At 46.5% G+C, this 21,309-nt stretch overlaps 1 protein-coding gene across 1 annotated transcript in view; it reads right to left on the bottom strand.

Moving 5' to 3' along the window:
* Positions 1–21,309, bottom strand: part of AMBN (ameloblastin) — a 97,950-nt gene that overhangs the window by 3,225 nt on the left and 73,416 nt on the right. The window contains exons 8-10 of the mRNA XM_086963112.1: positions 19,969–20,403; positions 19,833–19,877; positions 19,678–19,722 (exon numbers count right to left, since the gene is read on the bottom strand). Coding sequence (XP_086819238.1) covers positions 19,678–19,722; positions 19,833–19,877; positions 19,969–20,403 — 525 coding nt within the window. The remainder of the gene's footprint in view (positions 1–19,677; positions 19,723–19,832; positions 19,878–19,968; positions 20,404–21,309) is intronic.

Raw genomic sequence — 21,309 nt, 5'->3', positions numbered from 1 at the left:
TACTTTTATCCACCAGCATACACTGCCCCTAGGGAAATATTACCAAAAGGGGAGACAAAGAATTGGTGTACCACAGGGAGCATAAGGATGTCTAATAGATACAATGTTTGGTTCGGGTTGGAAGATTGCGACTGACGGCGAACACCGGAATGCTGCCCGTGGTCTAGGACAGCGGCTTTCTTTGAGGATAACTCAGATAAGAGCACAAATCTATCTATCGATAATGTTAGCTCTCAGGGTGGGGCACCTGGCCTTAAGCCAAATGTAATCAGATCAAATGTAGAGAGTGTAGCCTCAAACCTGAAGGGCCGTGAGGTATCACCCATTCATGTTTTGAGTGGGACAAATTTACTGCCACCTGCCGAGCCGAATATAGTGTATCGGCGAGATTTTCTAATTGATGGGGCTGAGAATGTTGATAGATTTTCCAACGTAAACTGCTTGACATCCCTGATATCATGGAACCTGGCGGGCCTGGGGCCGAAACTAGCCTCGCCCGATTGGTCGGATTTTATTGATAAATTTGATATTTGTCTCTTTCAAGAGACTTGGTCTGTAGATTCTGTATTCAGGCTGGATTATCTCAATTTCTATGTCCCTGCTGTGAAAAAGAAAAAGGGACACCCAGTAGGAGGATTGGAGATCTGGGTTAAGCAAAACTTAAATTGTAATATACAACTACTTCCTGTCTCAAATTATGACATTCTCACAGTGAGACTCAGCTTTCCCTCTGGTGCAAACATTTATATCTTCAATGTCTATGCAAGGGGCCTACCGGGAGGGAAAAAGTCTGAGGTAATATCAGCCTTAGACGTTTTTATTGAGATCCTGCCAAGCAATACATTGCCTCTGATAGCGGGAGATTTTAATACGACCTTTGAGCCGCTAGGGTATGATGACCTGAGCTTAACGGAGGAGGAAGACTCAAGATGGGGGATTTCTCAACTCGAGTTGAAACCTATAAGAAAATGGACTGAGGCTGCAATACAACTGAAGGGTTATGTATGTGGAATCAATTAAGGGCTGCTAACGGCCGAATGTCATCAGATAGACAGGGCAATAGAACGTATGAGAATGGCCACAGGTCTAGTTGCATAGAATATTTGCTTGTCCACCTAAAATTGTGGCATTGCCTTGTGGATATGGAGGTAAAGGCTCGCATAGAGAGTGATCACAACCCCCTTACCTCTCTATTTAGGCTGGGAATAGATGGAGTGGTAGTAGCAACCCAGGGTATAACAGCCCCTGATATTGTTTTAGCAAATGACGAGCGCCACCTTAAGTGGAGTAAAGTTATCGAGCACCCTGATACCTTGATTTCTATTAAGAACGATGTAAATAAGGTATTAGTAAATCTGGGGCTTAGTGCCATCAATGGGGCCTCAAATTCTTCCATTATTGAAGCCCATACTAATCTTTTTGCCCAACTTAAAACATACTTCTGTAAGCCGAGCTCAGGTAGAAATAAGTTCAGGAAAAAACCAGACAGCTGGTACAATGTAGCTTGCCGGCAAGCATGGGCCGAGCTGGGTGTAGCATTAAAAACCAAGGACCCCAGTATGGTTATAGAGGCACGAGGTTGCTAAAGGAAAGTACAGATTGAGGCAAAAAAGATATGGGACTAGTGCAAGTGGCAGGAGCTTAAGGAAGCCTGTGCATCTAAAAACTCGAAATTATTCTGGGACACATTCAAATGGGATAGGGGTGGGTGTCCGGCTCGCCCGCAGAATAATGTTGCTCAAGACTCATGGATTGATTATTTTAAGCCACAATAAGCTCGTAGTGGTAGTGATGAGAGCGATCGTTTATTTGTCTTTACATTTTACGAAGAAGCTGCTTTTACCTTAGAGGAAGTTGATAGGGCGCTAGAGACAGTAACTGAGGGAAGAGCCCCGGGCATTGATTGCGTCCCCGCTGACGTGTTTCTAAATGACAAACAAGCTTGGCGATTATATATTGTCCATTTGGCAAATGCTATAGCCCAAGGAGTGGCTGTCCCTCTTTCTTGGAAGGGAGCAGAAATCGTTCCTGTATATAAAAAAGGGGACAAGTCTGTAGCAGGCAACTATAGGCCTATTAGTCTAATCAACTCTATTCAGAAAATCATGGGTCCATTAGTTTTGGGAAAAATACAGACTTGGATGGACGAAAACAACATCTTAAGTCCATTACAGGCCGGTTTTCGCCCCAAAACAAGCACGATCGACCAAGTTTTTCGTTTTATTACTCTCTGATGGCGGACGGTGGTCCTGGGAAAAGGGGCTTTGTATGCTGTGTTCGTTGATCTGAGGGCAGCTTTTGATCTAGTACCGCGTTGTAAATTATGGCGAGTCTTGGAGGGTTTGGAGATGGCCCCGGAGTTGCTGACATTGGTCGTGCGCTTGCATGAGGAATCAGAATCAGAAATGCTTTATTCGATTTTACCAAAGTATAAAACCATAAAAGCGTCGCAATAAATACACATTACATCATACACTCAAACATTCTACTTTAAAAACCGAATTTAAAAAGACATTGAATTAATAACTTTTCGATATAAAGCAGATCCTTATAGGCATTACTTTTCAAATGAGGTCATTAATCAGTCAGTTACCATCATTAATTTACGTTTTTTAAAAATACTTTTTAAAAAACAAGTCATAACCATAATGCATTTCTCATTACCTATTTGCAGGAGGCTTAGATACGCCGGTCTGCATTGGCGCCAATGACCTTGTCTTAAATACTGTCTAATCCATCTTTTACGTTCCCTGTCATAATGTTTGCAAAATAAAATCAGATGGAAAGTAGATTGATTTGACAGGTCATCACAAGTACAGGGTTCCAAATCCCTGGACCAGTCATTCCTTGTCGGAAAAGTTACCATGCGAAAGAATAACTCAAATCTGAACCGCGTTAAGAGAAAACGGTCAAAACCCACACTGCAAATAGATAGATATGGTTGGATCATCTGGCATAGCAGGGTCATTTGATGCTTTAAGACGGTACGTTTCGGAAGTTCACAAGCACTTCTTAACATTCCAAAATGAACGTACATAATAGTTTCTAGTCTTTCTTGGATATCCCAATGATATTTTCCGGGTCACTGTATAATTCTGGTCTTTGCAGATCCGTAAAGATATTTTTAACATACATTAGGCACGGGATACAATTTACATTGTCGAGGGCATTGCATCCTTTATGATGTCCCGATTTAAGTCCAAAGATTCACCGGTCCATACCCTATGCCAGAGTAAGATTGGTTGGATTTTTATAAGGTCAGAAATATACTCTAGACCTAATTCCTCATGGCAACTAAACATCGCTGTACCCTGTGGCAATGCCAATAGATATCTTAGAAAACAATTCTCAGCTACCTGAATAGTCGGAGCATTCTGAATTCCCCAGATTCCAGCCCCATATAAGGCGATACTCCTGCATTTTGCCTTATATATTTTTAGAAGAATTTCCGGGGTCTTTTACCCAACTGCTTCGAGAAGTTCATATGTACCGCTATAGAGAGCTTAAATAACAAAGTCCTACTTTTTATGGCAGCTCCCCACTGCCCCGTACCATCAAGCAGAACCCCTAGGTAAGAAAACGTTTCTGTACATTCGAGTGTAAGGCCATCCACCCTTAATCCCTTTGCTTTGGCCCGCCCCTTCCCACACATCTTGCCTTAGACACGAGTGGTCGCTCCCCTCGCCTCCTCCTCACCTGATACTTCTGGTATCGTAGCGCTTAACTCTGCTTTTGCAATTTGAACCGCTAGCGCGCACCTCTGGGCATTATCTTTGGCTGTGCATTATTTTGTATTACTTTTCATAGCGCTTTGACTGTGTGTATTTGGCTGTGCATTACCTTGTATTGTATTGACTATTAGCATAGCGCTTTGACTCCGCGCTTCAATCCACTCCCACTGTGGCAGTATCTTTAACTATATCTCGCCCTCATAGCGCCCCATTGCTCCCACTGCCTGTGCCCCAGTCTCGCCCTGACTTGCAGCGTTTGTTGTTGTTGCTGCCATTTTGTTTGTTGACCCAAGCCCTCCCTCCACCTCGCTCCCGCCTCCCAGGTGACCCTCCCACACTCCGCCCCCTCCACTATCCATTTAAGACAGATGCCCCAACGTGCAGCGTCCACGCGCTGCGGCCGCGCCGAAGGTGCGCCAAAGGTAAGCCCGTCTACGCCCGTCCGCGCCTGGACCACGCCCAGCGCCAGACCCCCTGGTCCCCGCATCACCCACCCCTCCCGCATTACTTACGACGCCTCCACCCTCCTAGCACTTAACCCCGGCCGACTACCTAACTGCGCCCAAGCAGCACCAGGACACACCCATGGACCCTTCACCTGCCACTCATGCAAATTCACCTGCATCAAGACCCACACCAAACCCACAAACACCAAACAGAGATCCAACACCAACCACCTTGAATGCATCCTCCTCAACACCCGCTCAGTTCCCAAACACGCCATTGACCTTTGGAATCTACTCGACACCACTTCTCCGGACATCGCCTTCCTAACGGAAACCTGGATGAATCCCTCTTCAGCCCCAGACATCACCATAGCCATCCCGGACGGCTACAAGATCATCCGTAAGGACCGCACCATCCAAACAGGAGGAGGCATCGCCATCGTCCACAAGAACACCACCCGCGTCTCAACCAGCTCAGAAGACAACCTAGCTATCGCCGAACACCTTCATTTCCAGATCCACACCGATCCCAAGACCCACTCAGAGGCACCCTCCTCTACAGGCCACCAGGACCCCGTACAAAATTCAGCGAAGACATCACTGACTTCATCACCCCATCCGCCCTCCCCTCGGAAGAATACATTCTACTGGGAGACCTCAATTTCCATCTGGAAAAGAGCAACGACAGTAACACTACCACCCTTCTGGACAATCTCGCCAATCTCGGACTCAAACAACTTGTCAACACCCCCACACACTATGCAGGACACACACTCGACCCGATCTTCACTTCCAGCAAGCATATCTCCTTCACTCACACCACACCCCTCCACTGGACGGACTACAGTTGCATCCACTTCATTTACAACAAGACCACGATCTACAACCACCCTCAACCAACTCTGCTAAGAAATTGGAACAAAATCACCATCGACCAGATCTCCACATCGCTTCTTCAAAAACCCCCTGCCTATTCAACGAACCCTAACCAAGCCGCCATCAACCTCACACAATGGCTAACCCAAACCGCCGACAAACTAGCACCCTTGAAAAAACATCAAATCAAGCAAGGAAGCAAGAACACCCCCTGGTTCAACGATGACCTTAAGAAATCCAAGAAGCTCTGTCGCTCCCTAGAGAAAACTTGAAAAAAAGACCCAAACACTATCACTCAAGCCGCCTTTAAAAACGCCACCCGCAAACACCACCAACTAATCCGGACAGCCAAGAAATCAGCACTAAAAGACCGACTAGACAACAACGCTCTCAACAGCAAGGAACTTTTCAACATCATCAAAGAATTCACCAACCCCACCGCCAGCTCAAACAACATCACCCCCTCTCAAGTCCTCTGCGACTCCCTCGCCTCATTCTTCCATGACAAAATCGCCGACATTCATAACAGCTTTGACAACCAACCCGTAAACCAGTCCACCCCACTCACCTCCGAACCTGTACCTCCTCCGAATAACCTTTTCAACTGGAACCCAATCACCACAGAAGACACCATTCACCTGATGAACTCCATCCACTCAGGATCCCCTACAGACCCATGCCCCCATCACATCTTCAACAAAGCAAACTCCGTTATCGCACCCCATCTCCGAGACGTCATCAACTGCTCCCTCAACTCTGCCACATTCCCAGAAAGCTGGAAACACGCCGAACTCAGCGCCCTTCTGAAGAAACCCACAGCTGACCCCACCGAACTCAAAAACTACCGCCCCATCTCGCTCCTCCCATTCCCTGCCAAGGTCATTGAGAAAGCCATCAACAATCAGCTCGCCGCCTTCCTCGAAACCAACAAATCACTCGACTCCTCACAGTCTGGCTTCCGAGCCAAACACAGCACCGAGACCACCCTCATCGCAGCAACAGACGACATTCGAACACTACTGGACAACGGAGACACAGTCGCCCTCATCCTCCTTGACCTCTCCGCAGCCTTCGACACAGTCTGCCATAGCACCCTAATACAACGCCTCAGAAACATCGGAATTCAAGGAAAAGCATTGGACTGGATCATCTCGTTCCTCGCTGGAAGAACTCAGAGAGTCCGCCTCCCCCCTTTTAAGTCAGAGGCCTCCGAAGTCATCTGCGGCGTCCCGCAAGGATCATCACTTAGCCCCACCCTCTTCAACGTCTACATGAGCCCCCTCGCAACCATCACACGTCAACACAACCTCAACATCATCTCCTACGCTGATGACACTCAGCTGATCCTCTCACTCACCAAAGACCCAATCACCGCCAAAACCACCCTACATGAAGGGATGAAAGAAGTAGCCGAGTGGATGAAGTACAGCCATCTGAAACTGAACTCGGACAAAACGGAAGTCCTCATCTTAGGTGCATCCCCTTCCGCCTGGGACGACTCTTGGTGGCCAACGGCCCTAGGAAAAGCCCCCATACCGACGGACCACGCACGGAACCTGGGCATCATCCTGGACTCCTCACTCTCGATGACCAGACAAGTCAACGCCGTCTCATCATCATGCTTCAACATCCTACGCATGCTCAAAAAAACATTTCGCTGGATCCCCACCGAAACCAGAAAAACGGTCACCCACGCACTGATTACAAGCCGTCTGGACTATGGAAACACCCTTTACGCCGGTACCACTGCAAAACTGCAGAAAAACTCCAACGCATCCAAAATGCTTCAGCCAGACTCATACTAGACATCCCTCGCAAAGACCACATTTCCGGTCACCTGAAAGACCTGCACTGGCTCCCCGTTAACAAAAGGATAAAGTTCCGTCTCCTCACCCACGCACACAAAGCCCTCTAAGAACTTGGACCGGATTGTCTCAACATGCGCCTTTTCTTTTACACCCCCACCCGCCAGCTGCGTTTGTCCAACCAAGCCCTCGCCGCCGTCCCGCGCATCCACAAAGCAAGCCACCATGGGGGAAGATCCTTCTCCTACTTAGCGGCCAAAACATGGAATTCCCTTCCCATCCACCTCCGCCTCACTCAAAACCACCTAGCCTTCAGAAAACAGCCTAAAACCTGGATATTCGATAAGTAAACCTCCCCCCCCCTTCCTCAAGCGCCTTGAGACCCTCTGGGTATGTAGCGCGCTATATAAATTCTGACTTGACTTGACACCATCATAAACGATTTCTTGGCGTTAATTCTTTGCCGTCTTGAAGCCATAAAGTAATTATATTTTGCTAAAGCCCTCTTGGCTCCTATCTTAGTACGGGCCATAAACACTGCGTCATCCGCATAAAGGAGTGATACAGCTTGTTTCTTACCAAATCTTGGGCAATCAATGTTGCTGGCCTCCAATTCTTTCTCCAGAGCATTAGTATAAATGGAAAATAAGAATGGGGCCAGCACACAGCCCTGGCTGACACCCTTCTCTATGGGAAAAGGCCCAGTGCATTCTCCCTTGGTCCCGTGCCGTACCCTAGCTGGTGCCCCAGAATACAGCTGGTGGAGGAATGAGACTAGGGCTGGTTCCACTCCTATTTCCTCAAGGGTCTGCCATAACTTCGCATGATCCACACAGTCAAACGCGGCTGTGAGATCAACGAAGATGGCATATAGGCGTTCTTTCTTTGCCCGAGCGTATTTCCCCTGAATAATTATGAAATTGAGGACCTGCTCCACAGTACCCATCCCCTCTCTGGAGCCATATTGCACCGGACTCAAAATATTGTTGTCATTTGTCCAGGTTTGTAGTTTGCTTAGGACCACCCTTCCTGCTAGCTTCATGAGGGAGTCCAATAAGGATATTGGCCTATAATTAGATGGGCTCTCTCTATCCCCCTTCTTGTATATCGGTATTAGCACCGATTCAGCCCAGGTTTTTATGAATCCTATAGCACAGCATGATTGTATGACACACGTACATATTGGGGCCCAGAGGTCCGGGGTTTGTTTAAAAACATCATTTGGTACCCCGTCAGGGCCTGGAGCTTTATTTCCTTTACTAGTGTTTATGGCCATTAAAACCTCATCAAGGCGAATTTCTAGGCCTATTGGTGAGTGGGTAGAATATAGTTCATCCTTATCCTTAATAGGGCACAGGCTTTCCCCATCCCTTTTATAAACATTAGAGAAAAAGTCAATCCATGCGTTTTCATCAATGGCAACCTCAACTTTTGACATGTTCTCTTTAGTAAAATAAGGTGCTTTCACTGCTTGCCAAAATAACTTAGGGTTTCTGCTTTCAGAGGCTTGGAGTAAATTTTGCCATGCTTGTTCTTTTAAATCCCTTCTACGTTGTGCCCTAGCTTGATTATATAGCCTTCTACAAGACCTTACTAGTTCGGCGTCTCTGGGTTTAGCACTAAGCGTAGTTTTTAATTTGGTATAAGCTTTAGTGCATTGGGTATAAAACCACCCTGCAGTTTTTGGGCGCCTTTTGACATTTCTTCTAAGAGTCTCCTGGATTATCGTTGTAATGCTACCAAAGGCATCCAATATCTCTTTACTTGAAGCCATTTCATCTAAACAGGTCTGAATATATAACTGGGCTTTGGTAACAATCCCCTTATTTGTTTCAATGGGGTCTAACGCACTCCACTTTAGGGAAAAACCATTTTGCCGAGACAAAGTTATATTCTGTACCCATGCCAGAGACTCTATTGTGGAGGTTTTAGTGGAAGATGGTAAAGATAGCTGAAGACTTATAGGCAGATGGTCGCTAAGGCCATTTGAGTGGATCTCAAACTTCTCCACCCAGTTATGAAACTTATTGGGTACTAATATAAAATCTATGACTGATTCTAGGCCCCTAGATATAAAGGTTGGGCTAAATTCCACCCGTGGGGAGCTCATCATGTTTGCAAATTCCAATTCGAGGGTAGCCATAATGTCATTTAATTTATCCCCTTTTCCTGAGTGCCTAAAATGGTTTGTACTGCTGTTTCCTACCCACTCTACCTCACTCGCGGTACAAACATTCAAGTTGCAAATGCTAACATTAAAATCCCCTCCCCACACAGCAATTATATCATTAACGTTTGCAAGGTACAAGTGTTTTAGGTCATCCATTAAATTATTCAGTACTTCCTCAAACCCTTCTTTTATGTTATTATAAAAATTCACCACCAACAAAACTATGTAAAATAAATCGCCACCATTTGATAAAAAGGGGAGCTCTTCAACATTTCTATCCTCCGCACACTTAACAAGTTGGATACATACACACATATACCCCCCTTGTGCCTACCATGTGCAGAGTGTACAGCCGCGGTATGAAATAATTTGTAACCATCCAAATGTTTTTCCCCAATTAGCCATGTTTCCTGAATGCACAGGATGTCAAATTCATCTATAAAGTCTCTCCACACTGGATTAGAAACCTTATTCTCCAAACCACAAATGTTCCAAAAGACAATCTTAACTGAGTTTCGTTGTTCCACTGCCTTAGGTGGCGGTAACTTGACATTGCCTTTAATTATTGGGACAGCTATCTTTTCCGAGATCGCCACCGCACGGGCTAACCTCCTGTTATCTTTATCTTCACATGCATTCAGCCTCCCTTCAATTCTCTTCACCACATTGTGGTCTCTTCCCACATTACTGGGTATACAGTTGGCTACTTTAATGTGATCCTCTGTAGTTACGTTAGTTCTCAATGGTAAGACATGTACATTTGGGGTTCCATTAGAGCACCTGCTGTTTTACGGGACTTTAAGTGGATCCCAAATTGGTCTTGCATAGAGGTTACCTTCAGTTGATCACCCTCATTGGCCACCAATGTATTTTCTGTTGTGTTTTCTGTAACCAAGCTAGAGATAGCGGCAACTTCAGTAGGTGGGCGCCAGTCGACTCCTTCCAGCCCGCTCAAAGCTGAATAGCGATTGACCCCTTCAAACCTTCCTGCTTGCCCATCAATTCTTCTCCGTGGCCGGTTAGGATAAAACTTTCTAGGATATTCCCAACCTTGCCCGGTTGGAATATGATAATTTCCCCTGCCACCCTGGTCAATTTCCCTACTAAAGTTGAGTCTATTCATTTCCCTGTAAAAATAGTCAAGCGGGAGGATCTCAATGCCCTTCCTTTGTGATTTGGATTTGAACCTAGACTCATTAATAATACCTCTGACTGGATCAGGTCTTCTAAAATTTAGTATGATACAATCCCCCGCTTTATTTTTACGGGTTCTGCCTATCCAGGACACTCTGCAGGCCATAATGATATCTTGCCAAATCATATTACCCTCTAATGTATTATTTGTGATCCAATGGGACACCTTATTTTTTAATTGGCCAAAATTCTCCCTTGTGCCTTTATTCAGTACAGGAACGTTCGCAAGCACTACTACTAGAGGTGAGGACTCAGGCGGGAGGTTAATTACTGGCAGGGTGTCCCGCTCCTCATGACTCGCTTGCACTATCTCCCCCCCAGTATTCTTACTTGGTTCCGGTAGTGGCATAGTAGGAGTAGTAGATTCAACAGGTTTATTTACTGACGGATTTGACAATTGGATGGTGATATTACATCCTGTAGGGGCCGTATTGGCGGAATTAACTACAGCTATAGGGTCTTTATTATTACCACAGAATATCTCTTTATCAGTATTGAGCTAAGGTTGTGCTAGTATGTCAAGCCTGCGTGAATTATCGTTAGCTAATTCACACAGGGCGTCAAGCTTCCCGTTAAGGACTTTCAGTCTCTCAATCAGCGGGAGGGTAAAAAATCTTAACAAATGCGTCATATTGGAAAACGACATCACTAGCGCCTCCTTGTTTCCCTTGATTATTGCCCTTTTATTTGAATTTGTGTGGCTTTAGCACTTGGATCTATCGGGCCTCTCGTATACCTATTAGATATCTTGGTAGGTTTATTTGGCAATGAAGCAATCTGGTTACGTAAAAACTTTGTTACTTTCGGTGACCTGCCTACTTGACGACCCCCAACCCTCTTCCTTTTACCGTTTAATTTTGGACGAAACTGCACTTTTTCTGGACTAACTTGAAAATCTATAGGCTGTAAGCTTTTCCTAGCCTCAATCGGATAGAAGCCCTCAGAGGATGTACTACTACTAGACAAAATATTCAAGAAGAAGAAGGAGCAACTTCATCCCCAGACAAGTAATCAAACTGTAAATCAAGTTTTTCTAGGTCAATGGGGCTACATGTGAGTACGGTCTTAGGTTGTACATTAGCCGGGGAAACAGCTTTAATTAGGTCACCTGAAGAAGAACGTCTAACGCTCAAAAGCTCCATCGACAATCGCTCTTCAGTCAATGCGATCTCTCTGCCCACTACGCCGACTGCTCTCGTGAAAAAATCATCAAGTGTTCCTGTAAGTCTTTCCCCCACAGTGGCTGGTGTCAGGCAGCATTTCCCCTCAGATCCAGGAATAGGGAACATAGTCAGTCTGTACCACAATACCAGAGCCTAAGTTAGAAAGATCTTACCAACGACTAGAAGACTTTAGGGGGGTGGCCCAGCCCAGCCTCCCGCGCGCTCCCGCGCAGCGGTGAAGTGTCCCAGTTATGTAGAGGAAGTGGTGGCCAGGGGGCGGGGCTTGTCAGGGGGCGCAGACCAGGTGACAGAGGTCACGCAGGGACTCCTGGGAAGGCGAGTCCCTGCAGCGCTCTAGCCCCGAGTCTGCCTCTCTCCACAAGCACACAGGACACTCAAGAATTCCCCTCACAGCAGCCCAGCACAAACGGCGCCACGAAGCGTGTCTCTGCAAATCCAGGCAGCACAGGTGGGCAAAATCAGCAACGGTGTCCCCTGCAAGGTCCGTTTCCACTTTTGGACAGTGTTAGCAGTTGCATGAGGATAATTTAGCTCGGGTTCGGTGGGGGCAGCAGGGATAGGTTACGGAAACCTTCCCCATTGAGCGGGGAGTGCGACAGGGTTGCGTCATGGCGCCTACCCTGTTTAAGCTCTTTGTCAATGGGGTGGCGGACTACCTTTCCCTGGTCCCCAAGGATGCCCCTGTGTTGGCAGGTATCCGTGTCCCAATCCTCATGTTTGTGGACGATACCCTGATTATTTCCAAAACACCGAGTGGCCTCCAGCGGGCCCTCCAGCGGTTCGGAGACTTTTGCCTTTTGCACGGACTAGAAATAAATACTGCCAAAACAAAATTGATGTCCTTCAACGAACACAAATCTTTTAGAGGAAGTATACATATGAATAATTGTCCACTAGAGCAGGTTGACGCCTTTACTTATTTGGGTGTCACCCTGCAGAGAGATATGCGCTGGAATAGCCAACTTGATTTGGCTGTACTAAAGCACCAGCAGCAGTCAGGACTTCTTTTAAAAAATGTAAAACCTCGCTAACTAAACCAATTAGTCCAGCCCTTGATATATATGGGATAAAGGTAAAAGTTCGGTCCTTTATGGATCTGAACTGTGGGGGTTCGAAAACCTAAAGCGCCTGTCACTGGCGGAAAATGAGTTCCTGCCTAAAGTTATCAGCGTCCCGCAAAGCACTCCATTAATACCACTTTTTTGGGACCTTGGTCGGAAAACAGTTAAGGATCTGGCTATTCTATGCCCATTATTGTATTGGCGTACAATATGGACCACAGAGGAACTTTCGCATTATGCTCAGGGTCTAAAGGACATTATTGAAAAGGATTCCTTCCATAAAGTTAGTTGGTTGAATGAAATTAGATCCCTGCTAGTGAGGTTGGGAATGTTTGAACTGTGGGATGACCCTTCAAATGCAGTCTTTCCCTCTAAAAAAATCCTGAAGGGTAGATACTGGGAGATGGTTTTCTCATCAACATGCTTAAATGGTCTCTCGTCTCACCTCACTGGTCGATTCCTTCAATTTAAGTTTTTTCCAGTGCTAGAAAGGTATTGGGATGTTATAGAAAAGCCTTTTGATCGTAAACTGTACTTCCAATTTAGGGCAGGTACCCTTCCAACAAGGCTATTTATCACAAAATTGGCTGGGACAACTGGTGACAGATGCTTTAGGTGCACGGATCAACAAGAATCTGTAATAATATTTTGTTCTCCCATCCTTTATATATAGCACCTCGCCAAAAGTGGATAAAACCAATCTGTCGCCTAATTGGTATTCGAAGACATGAGGAGGCCTTGAGAATTCTATGTACAGACCCCAGCCCCCTATTGCTATAGCTGTAGCAAAGTTCTTGAAATGGGCTTGGACAATTTGTTCGGAACAGATGTTATTGTCAAGCGAATAGTGCCCTATTCTGACCTTCCTTACCCCAGTAAAATTAATTCTTAGGAAATTTATGGTGTTGGGTTTCCCGCTTGAGTGTTGGGCACTGTGCGATTACTGAATTACTCCCTAACCCATATAATAAATTAGCGAATACGTGAGCAACGTATGTTTGTAAATTTGATACATTTTAAAAATAATTTTATCTTGTATATTTAAAAAATTATTATATTTGATAGTTGTCGCATTGAGTTTAATTACATCTTAATTATTTATATAAATAATTTTACCATAACTGTTTTATTCTGTATTTGTTGAATGTTTTATGATATGCTTTTATGACTTAACTGTTGAAAAAAGATTATGATGAGGTTTCCCCTGACTTTTTGCCTCTACCACCTGTATTTTTGACACTGTGCTGGATTTCGTTTTTGCTCTTTTCGATGCTTTGGGCACTTTGCCACTGCTGATCAGTGCCAAAGTGCAAGTGCTCCCTGGTTAAATTGTTACTGTAATTGGCTATCCATGTTTGACATATTTGTTTTACCTGTAAGGTCCCTAGTAATGTGCACTGAGTGTGCCAGGACTGGTAATTCAAATGCTACTAGTGGGCCTGCAGCACTGATTGTGCCACTCACATGAGTAGACCTAAGATGGTGTCTCAGGCCTCCCACCGCAGTGCCTGTGTGCAGTTGCTAACTGCCATGTTGTCCTGGTCAGTGTACACACTTGCCAGGCCTGACCCTTCCCCTTTCTTGCACATTAGACACCCATATGGGAGGCCCAATGTACCCCCATGGGGAGGGTGCACTGTAAGGTGTAATCCAGGACATGTACTAGTGTGGGTAACATGTCATGGTAGTGAAATACAGCCATTTTCGTTTTTCACTATGGCAAGGCTATCTTGCCCATAGTCTAGAATGGTGAATACTGTGTACATTGTTTACCTGCATATCTTCCCATAGGAGCAAGATAGAAAATTGAAATCTGGTATCCCTGAACTCAGAATGTAATAACGTATCTTTAAGGGAGGATGGTTTTTAAATTCTGTGTTTGAAAATAGCACTCAAAGTGAATGAAAGTCCATGTAGGCTTAGAAAGGGATTCTTAATGAGGTGTTTAGGTGAGCACATCTATTTGGAATAGTGACAATCCCTGTGATTTGAAGACCAAGTAGGTGATAAATATAGTTATAAGCATGCAGAGTGTGTGAAGTTACTATGCGTCAATTATATTATTAAATCAAGAGTGTAATCTGGGAGTTCATTTCTTGCTTCTTAACAAAAGCCATGGGAAATGGCTTGAAATGTGTAGGCCTGTAGGAAGAAAGAGTCATTACATCCATTCTGTCTATTTTTGTCCCCTTTTTTAACCATACCGTTGGTGGACGGATTATAGCATTGCCCTCCTATCCGGAAGGTATTTTTAATTTTCACAAAAAAACCTTCCTACTCCTATTCTATGAACATCTAGAGCATACCATTCAGTGCTCCCACGTAATTTGCAAGTAGTAGCACTCCCTGTTCCATAGCAGAACGAGAGGAACCATATGAAGAGGCATCCCACCAAGGGGCAATCCTAGTGGTCGAGGGTTATATCTTGCACTTTTTTACTTCCTGCAGGAGGTTAGCATACACTACAAAGACAGGCTCTTTTTTCTTGAGATCCATTAAAAAGCAAACAGCGTGTTGTGAAAGAATAATACTGCTATGTGCGAAGCCAAATTTCATTTTATGTCTATTTTAAAGAATTGGGAACAATGGACCTGGTACAGATTTGATCAATCTGAAGGTTTGCGACAGCTGAAACACTTTTTTTGACCCTTGACCTTGCCAGGTAGGTTGCTCCCCCCACCGCTGCAGCTCCACCAACGCTTCTGCCTTGCACCCTTTGTTCGTTCCTGCCTATCCCTAGGCGCTGTTCTCCCTGCTCCGTGCCCTCTGCACTCTTTCCCACCGCTGCTGCCCCTGCGGCCTCGCCCCGCACCCATTCACGAGCCCCTGCCTCCCACCTCCCAGCTGCTCCTTCCTCCCTGCTCCCCTTAAGATGGCGGCAGCTGTGTGGCCGCGCCGCTGGTGCGCCGAAGTCCACGCCTGAAATGCGCCCAGCGCCAGAACCTCTGGACCCCTTGAACGCCAGGACACCAGACTCCACTACAACGCCAGCAGCTCCACGCACTCAACGCCGGCCGAAACCACACCTGCTTCCAGGCCACCCCGAAACGGACCCATGGACCCTTCTCTTGCCGCACCTGCCACAGAACCACCAAACCTCCAAGGACTAGACCCAACCACCTCCGCTGCATACTCCTCAACACCCGCTCCGCACGCAAACACGCCATCAAGCTCTGGGATCTGCTTGACACCTCTGCCCCAGATGTGGCCTTCTTGACCGAGACCTGGTGGAACGACTCCTCGGCGCCCGACATCGCCATCCTAGACGAGATCACCCGCAGGGATCGCGTCAACGGAACCGGAGGAGGAATAGCCATCGTCCACAAGCTCACCCTCAAGGTCGCCACCCACGCAGACAACACCCTCAACACCGCCAAACACCTGCACTTCGGGATCCACACTGACCCCAACACCACCCTCAGAGGAACACTCATCTACAGACCCCCAGGACCACGAGCTCAGTTCAGCGACTCCATCGCTGACCTCGCCAGCACCTACGCACTTGCCTTCATGGACTACATCCTCCTCGGGGACCTGAGCTTCCACCTCGAGAGCAACAACGTCGCCAACTCCGCCACCCTGATCAACAACCATGCCAACCTTGGACTCAGAACAACTTACCATCACACCCACCCACGCCACCGGCCACACACTGGACCCCGTCTTCTCCACAGGCACCCACCTCGCCTTCAACCACACCACCGAACTCCACTGGACCACCGCTGCATTCATTTCACCTTCAAAAAACCAACCACGCACCACCGCACCCAAGAGCTGCCTCGCACCTGCTGGAGCAAAGTCACCAAAGAACGGCTGATCACCACCCTCGCCCAAAACCCACCCACTGACCCCACCAACTCAGACGCCGCAGCCCGCAACTTCAGACAGTGGATCGATGACTGCGCCAACACCCTCGCCCTGCTCAAGAAACCCTACAACTGCCACGCCAGCAAGATTGCCACCTAGTTCACCAACGAGCTCCAGACCTCCAAACGTGCATGCCGGAAACGAGAGAAAATATGGCTCCATGAACGCACACTGACAACCACACAGCCCACAAGGACGCCACCAGCGGACACGACCACCTCATCAGATTAGCCAAGAGATCCTCCTTCAAAGACCGCTTGGACAACAACGCACACAACAGCAAAGAGCTCTTCAGCATCGTAAAGGAACTCTCCAACCCCAGCGCCAACGACATCCCACCCTCACAAGATCTGTGCGACTCACTAGCCATCTTCTTCCACCGCAAGATCCCTGACATCAATGACAGCTTCAACACCACAACCGCCCGACTACGCCAGGCTCCACCTCCCCTGTGAACACCACCAGCGCCATCCGCCTGCCCTCCTGGTCCAACGTCAATGACGACGAGACACGCAAGATCATGAACTGCCTCCACTCCGAATCTTCGTCAGACCCGTGCCCACACCACGTATTCAACAAAGCAGCCCATCGCACCCCAACTACGGAAGGTCATCAACATCTCCTTCAAAACAGCGATATTCCCAGAAAGCTGGAAGCACGCCGAAATCAACGCCCTCCTCAAGAAGCCCAAGGACCTCAAGAACTTCGGGCCTGTCTCCCTGCTCCCGTTCCCGGCAAAGGTCATCGAGAAAATTGTCACCAGGCAATTGGCCCGCCTTTTGGAAGACAACAACATCTTGGACCCGTCCCAGTCGGGATTCAGACAAAACCAAAGCACTGAGACAGCCCTCATTGCCGCCACAGACGACATCAGGCACCAACTAGGCAATGGCGAAACCTCAGCCCTCATCCTCCTGGACCTGTCAGCCGCCTTCGACGCGGTCTGCCATCACACTCTAAAGACACGCCTCCTAGAAGCCGGAATCCAAGAGAGGGCCCTTGACTGGACCACTTCCTTCCTCTACGGCAGAACCCAGAGCGTCCACCTCCCACCCTTCCGATCCAAAGCCTCCGATATCGTCTGCGGCGTCCCCCAGGGCTCATCCCTCAGCACCAAGGCTGTTCAACATCTACATGGCCCCCCTCGCACAAGTGGCCCGCCATCACGACCTCAACATCATCTCCTACGTCGACGACACCCAGCACATCCTCTCCCTCACCAAGGACCCAGACACCGCCAAAACCAAGCCCCACGAGGGAATGAAGGTCGTCGCCGACTGGATGAGGAGCAACAGTCTGAAGCCGAACTCAGACAAGACGGAGGTACTCATCCTCTGACCCACCTCCTCAGCCTGGGATGACTTCTGGTGGCCGACCACACTGGGAACAGCACCAACACCCATTGAACATGCACGCAACCTAAGATTCATTCTCAACTCCTCCCTCTCCATGGCTAAGCAGGTCAATGCTGTCTCCTCCTCCTGCTACAACACCCTCCGCATGCTCCACAGGATCTACAAGTGGATCCCGACCAAAAGAAGAAGAACGGTGACACAGGCCCTCGTCAGCAGCAGACTGGACTACGGTATCGCACTCTACGCAGGAATCCCAGCCAAACACCTACAACGACTACAACACATCCAAAACGCCTCCGCCCGACTGATCGTCAACGTCCCCCACCGCAGCTACATCAGCCCCCACCTGAGAGGCCTACACTGGCTGCCATCAACAAGAGGATCACCTTCAAGCTCCTCACCCACGCACACAAAGCACTCCACAATGACGGACCAGCCTACCTTAACAGCAGACTCAGCTTCTACACCCCACCCGCCAGCACCGCTCTGCCAGCCTCGCCCTCGCCACAGTTCCCTGCATCCAACGAACGACCTCTGGCGGCAGATCCTTCTCCTACCTCGCCGCCAAGACCTGGAACACCCTCCCAACCCACATACGGCAGACCCAAGACCTACCCGCCTTCAGAAGACTCCTCAAGACCTGTCTCTTCGAGTAGTAGCAGCACCCCCCCCTCCCCTCAGCGCCTTAGTGCCCTCAGACCCTCACGGGTAAGTAGCGCGCTCTACAAGTACTCTGATTGATTGATTGATTGATTGATTGATTGATTATACTAAACCCAATTAACAATTTAGTAACGGTTTTCTGAATCGTTAAATAGGATAAGTGAACGTTAAGGATTTGCAATTTGGACGGTGCGTGTTGAGGGCAGACCGAATTTCGGTTTCAAAACACTAATATTTTCTATCATTTCAAAATTGATTGCAAGCCATTTGCAAGCAGGAAAGGTTCCCCATAGGGACCTTTTTCCTCTTGAGAATGTTGATAACACGTTTTTTACGAGATGGCAGTAATCCATCTTACCACTGCCTCCTCCTAAAAAAAGTTTGTTTAACTTTACAGTTCTTAAAAAGCATTACATTTTAATTTCAGGACAATGAGCTGCATTAAAAAAAAAGATTAATTGAATTAAAACAATCACAGGCATGGTGGTCTACTGACCCTATCAGGCCACCATGCCTATATCTCTAGCCAATCATCGTGGGTCTCAATTTGCGTCCTCCCTCATGCACATTATGAGGTGAGTTGAATTGAAACCCATTACGATTCTGAATTTTGTGAACCAACCTATTTGTACATAGGCCACTTCGCAAAATTCCTTTCCATTCGTAAAACATCAGTGCACCATTTGCATCCACTTTTTGTGAATTGAAATTTCGTACACCAGGCCCTATATATCTTGCAGATAACTGTGCTGTTTAGCCAGACGTATCCAGGCTTTCGGCATCTGCACTTACATAACACTACTTGTATAATCAATCCAACCTGTAATGTGTAAGCTTGTGAGACTAACACAAACCACTCAAAACCCCCTGGATTTATGTCAGCTATTAAGCTCAAGTAAGCTCCAACTTCTTCTTTTTCTACTATTTAAACGCTTTTAATTATTGTGACAAGAAGCATTATTGTAGTATTGATGCTATGCATATGTTGTTTTCTAACTGTCAGGATGCATGTGGATAGTTGGGGCAGGAATGTGCTTCTTCTTGCTTACAGGCTGCAATTGTTAAGCTACAATCCTAAATAAACTCACACAGAGAAAAACAAGTCATCAAAGTTCATCTTTAAGTGGTTTGCCCAGAAGGGTAAAATAATTCAGAACTTCACCCCATCTGATCCAGACCAAGTAGTCATTGCTGAGGAGTTCCTGCTTGCGTTTTAGTGTTAATTTCTGAAAGAATGGGCAGCTAATTTGTGCTATTTGAAATATTTTACATATTTCTATGCAGCTGACACTAACCAGTTGTGGGACTGAGGCTTAGTTGCTTACCTGCATTTCTTCTGAGCTTACAATGCCAACCTTTGCAGGCGATCCCTGTGAGAAAACAAATGACATATTCCTAATGTTAATCACAAATCTCCCTCACACAACAACATTACTTTTCCTTGTAGAACACTTTCATAGACATTAAAAATCAGACTTACTGCTGGGTCTGTTGCATATTGCATATAATAGAGTCCAGGGTATGGCTGCAATCAAATAGAAGAATAAAGTAAATAAAAATGCATTGAAGACTAAAAGTAGGGAGAAACATCAAAAAGACTAATAAAATAAACTTACATGCATCGGCCCCTGATGGAGTTGCGGATAGATTGGTGGCATTGAGCCTTGGTGATGGTGGACAGGTTGCACTGGACCTTGGTGAAAGTGAGGATGGACAGGCTGCACTGGTCCATGGTGAAAGGGAGGATGCACAGGTTGCATGGGTCCTTGATGAAGTTGCGGATGAAACGGGTGCATGGGTCCTTGATGAAGTTGTGGAGGAACAGGCTGCATGGGTACCTGGTTAAGCTGTGGAACCACGGGCTGCACTGATCCTTGCTCGAGGTGTGGATGAACTGGCTGCATCGACCCTTGGTGAAGATGGGGTTGGATGTTCTGAGCCGGTCCTTGGTGAAGCTGAGGTTGCACTGGTTGCACTGGTCCTTGCTCAAGTTGTGGTTGGAGTGGTTGCATTGATCCGTACTGAAGCCATTTTTGTATTACAGGGAAGAGCTTTAAAAAAAGAAAGATTTGCTTAAATGATTAATTATTTTATTTGTCTGTAGAATTTCAACAATGAGCTTCACAGGTTATCAAAGAAAGGTACCTACATACATGATAACAAAAATAAATGGCACCCTCCCTATCTAATAAATTCGTCCTTTGCTCTCCCTAACACATTATTGCTCTCCATCCCTTCCCATAATGCTCTTCACCACCCACAGTCTTTGCGCTAAACTGCTGCCTTGTCCTTTCTCTACTTCACTTACCCGCGCATCCTTCCATGTCTACTTTAAAACGTCAGACATCTTGTTAGTGGTTTAAGATCACCCAGACTTATTACTACTCACTGAAAGTTTGTTTGTGACTATTTTATATTAATTAACTACAAGTTATCTAACTGCAACAGGAGAGCTACTTCCGGCTCTTAATTTGTAAGCTTATTGTCTGACCATGTTACAAAAGTGCCTCATTTTTGGCTGATAGAATGAACTGCAGGTTAGATGAGATTTATATACAATTCTATTTTAATAATATTGCTAGCACATGTTTACCAGATGCTAAGTGCCATTCCTTTTTGCACGTTGTTGTTTAAAAGGCCCATAATAAATAATAATGACTGAGAATAATTTGATCTTCACACCCTCAGTCCTTCAAACAGCCAGGGCGTGGTTGATCAAGTTCCAAGAGAACTATTTTTCAATCTATATTCTGCAGAATACTTCAGGTCTTCCTTTAACAAAGCCTCAAGTGTTTACATGCTTTTCTAGCATGTTCAATGCTAATGTTCACAAATGATAGATATTTGAATGCAAATGCCTTCATCTAAATGCTTCCTTGGTACATGAGCACACTTGATTTTTCCCACCATGGACAGAGACTGCTTCCTTCTTGTTCAAGACTTTCCCTCACAGATTT

The sequence above is a fragment of the Lissotriton vulgaris genome, chromosome 3_1 (genome assembly GCF_964263255.1).
Source record: "Lissotriton vulgaris chromosome 3_1, aLisVul1.2, whole genome shotgun sequence".
NCBI lineage: Eukaryota > Metazoa > Chordata > Amphibia > Caudata > Salamandridae > Lissotriton > Lissotriton vulgaris.
This window is presented reverse-complemented; position numbering and strand designations above follow the sequence as displayed.